Source organism: Myotis davidii, unplaced genomic scaffold (assembly GCF_000327345.1).
Source record: "Myotis davidii unplaced genomic scaffold, ASM32734v1 scaffold609, whole genome shotgun sequence".
Lineage (NCBI taxonomy): Eukaryota > Metazoa > Chordata > Mammalia > Chiroptera > Vespertilionidae > Myotis > Myotis davidii.
Genome location: NW_006300164.1, coordinates 300239 through 300757, shown reverse-complemented (window position 1 = coordinate 300757; position 519 = coordinate 300239). Strand labels below are relative to the sequence as shown.

General features: G+C 64.7%; 1 protein-coding gene across 1 annotated transcript in view; it reads right to left on the bottom strand.

The window, feature by feature from the left end:
* Positions 1–6: 6 nt before the first annotated feature.
* CAMSAP1 (calmodulin regulated spectrin associated protein 1) overlaps positions 7–519 on the bottom strand; it is a 21584-nt gene continuing 21071 nt past the window's right edge. Inside the window, exon 18 of the mRNA XM_015572323.1 lies at positions 7–510. Within this exon, the coding sequence (XP_015427809.1) occupies positions 208–510 (303 nt within the window). The 3' untranslated portion in view covers positions 7–207. The remainder of the gene's footprint in view (positions 511–519) is intronic.

Here is a 519-nt window from a genome sequence, read left to right as displayed (position 1 = left end):
GAACCTGCCGAGCGCACAGCCACCGACAGCCCTGGGGACAGTGCGACGGCAGCAGCCTGGCCCGGACCCCGCGTGCACCCTCCGCTCCTCTGGCTCCTGGGCGGGAAGGGACCCTGCCCCGTCCAGTCTCTTCAAGGTCTGGGGCTCTGCCCTCCGTACCCGACGGACGAGATGAGGATGGTGTGGGCACCGCTCGGCCTGTCGGCCTCACTTGCGCGCCTGGGTCTTCTTGGGCGCGGCCGACCGCTTGGGCTGCCACAGGTGGTTGTGGATGGTGAGCGCATCCACGCTGACCGACATGGTCTTGGCCGGGATCAGGTTGAACTGCTTGCGGTCTGAGCTGTACTTGTACAGCTTGTCGATCATCTTCTTGGAGATGCTCCTGGGCCCGGTGCCTGTGAGCTTGCAGATCTCCTCTGAGTCGGGGTAGTAGCAGTACAGCGCCCGGAACTGGCAGCCGGCGTCACGGAACAGGATGATGTAGTGGTTGGCCTCGCACTTCTCCAGCTCCTGCATCAT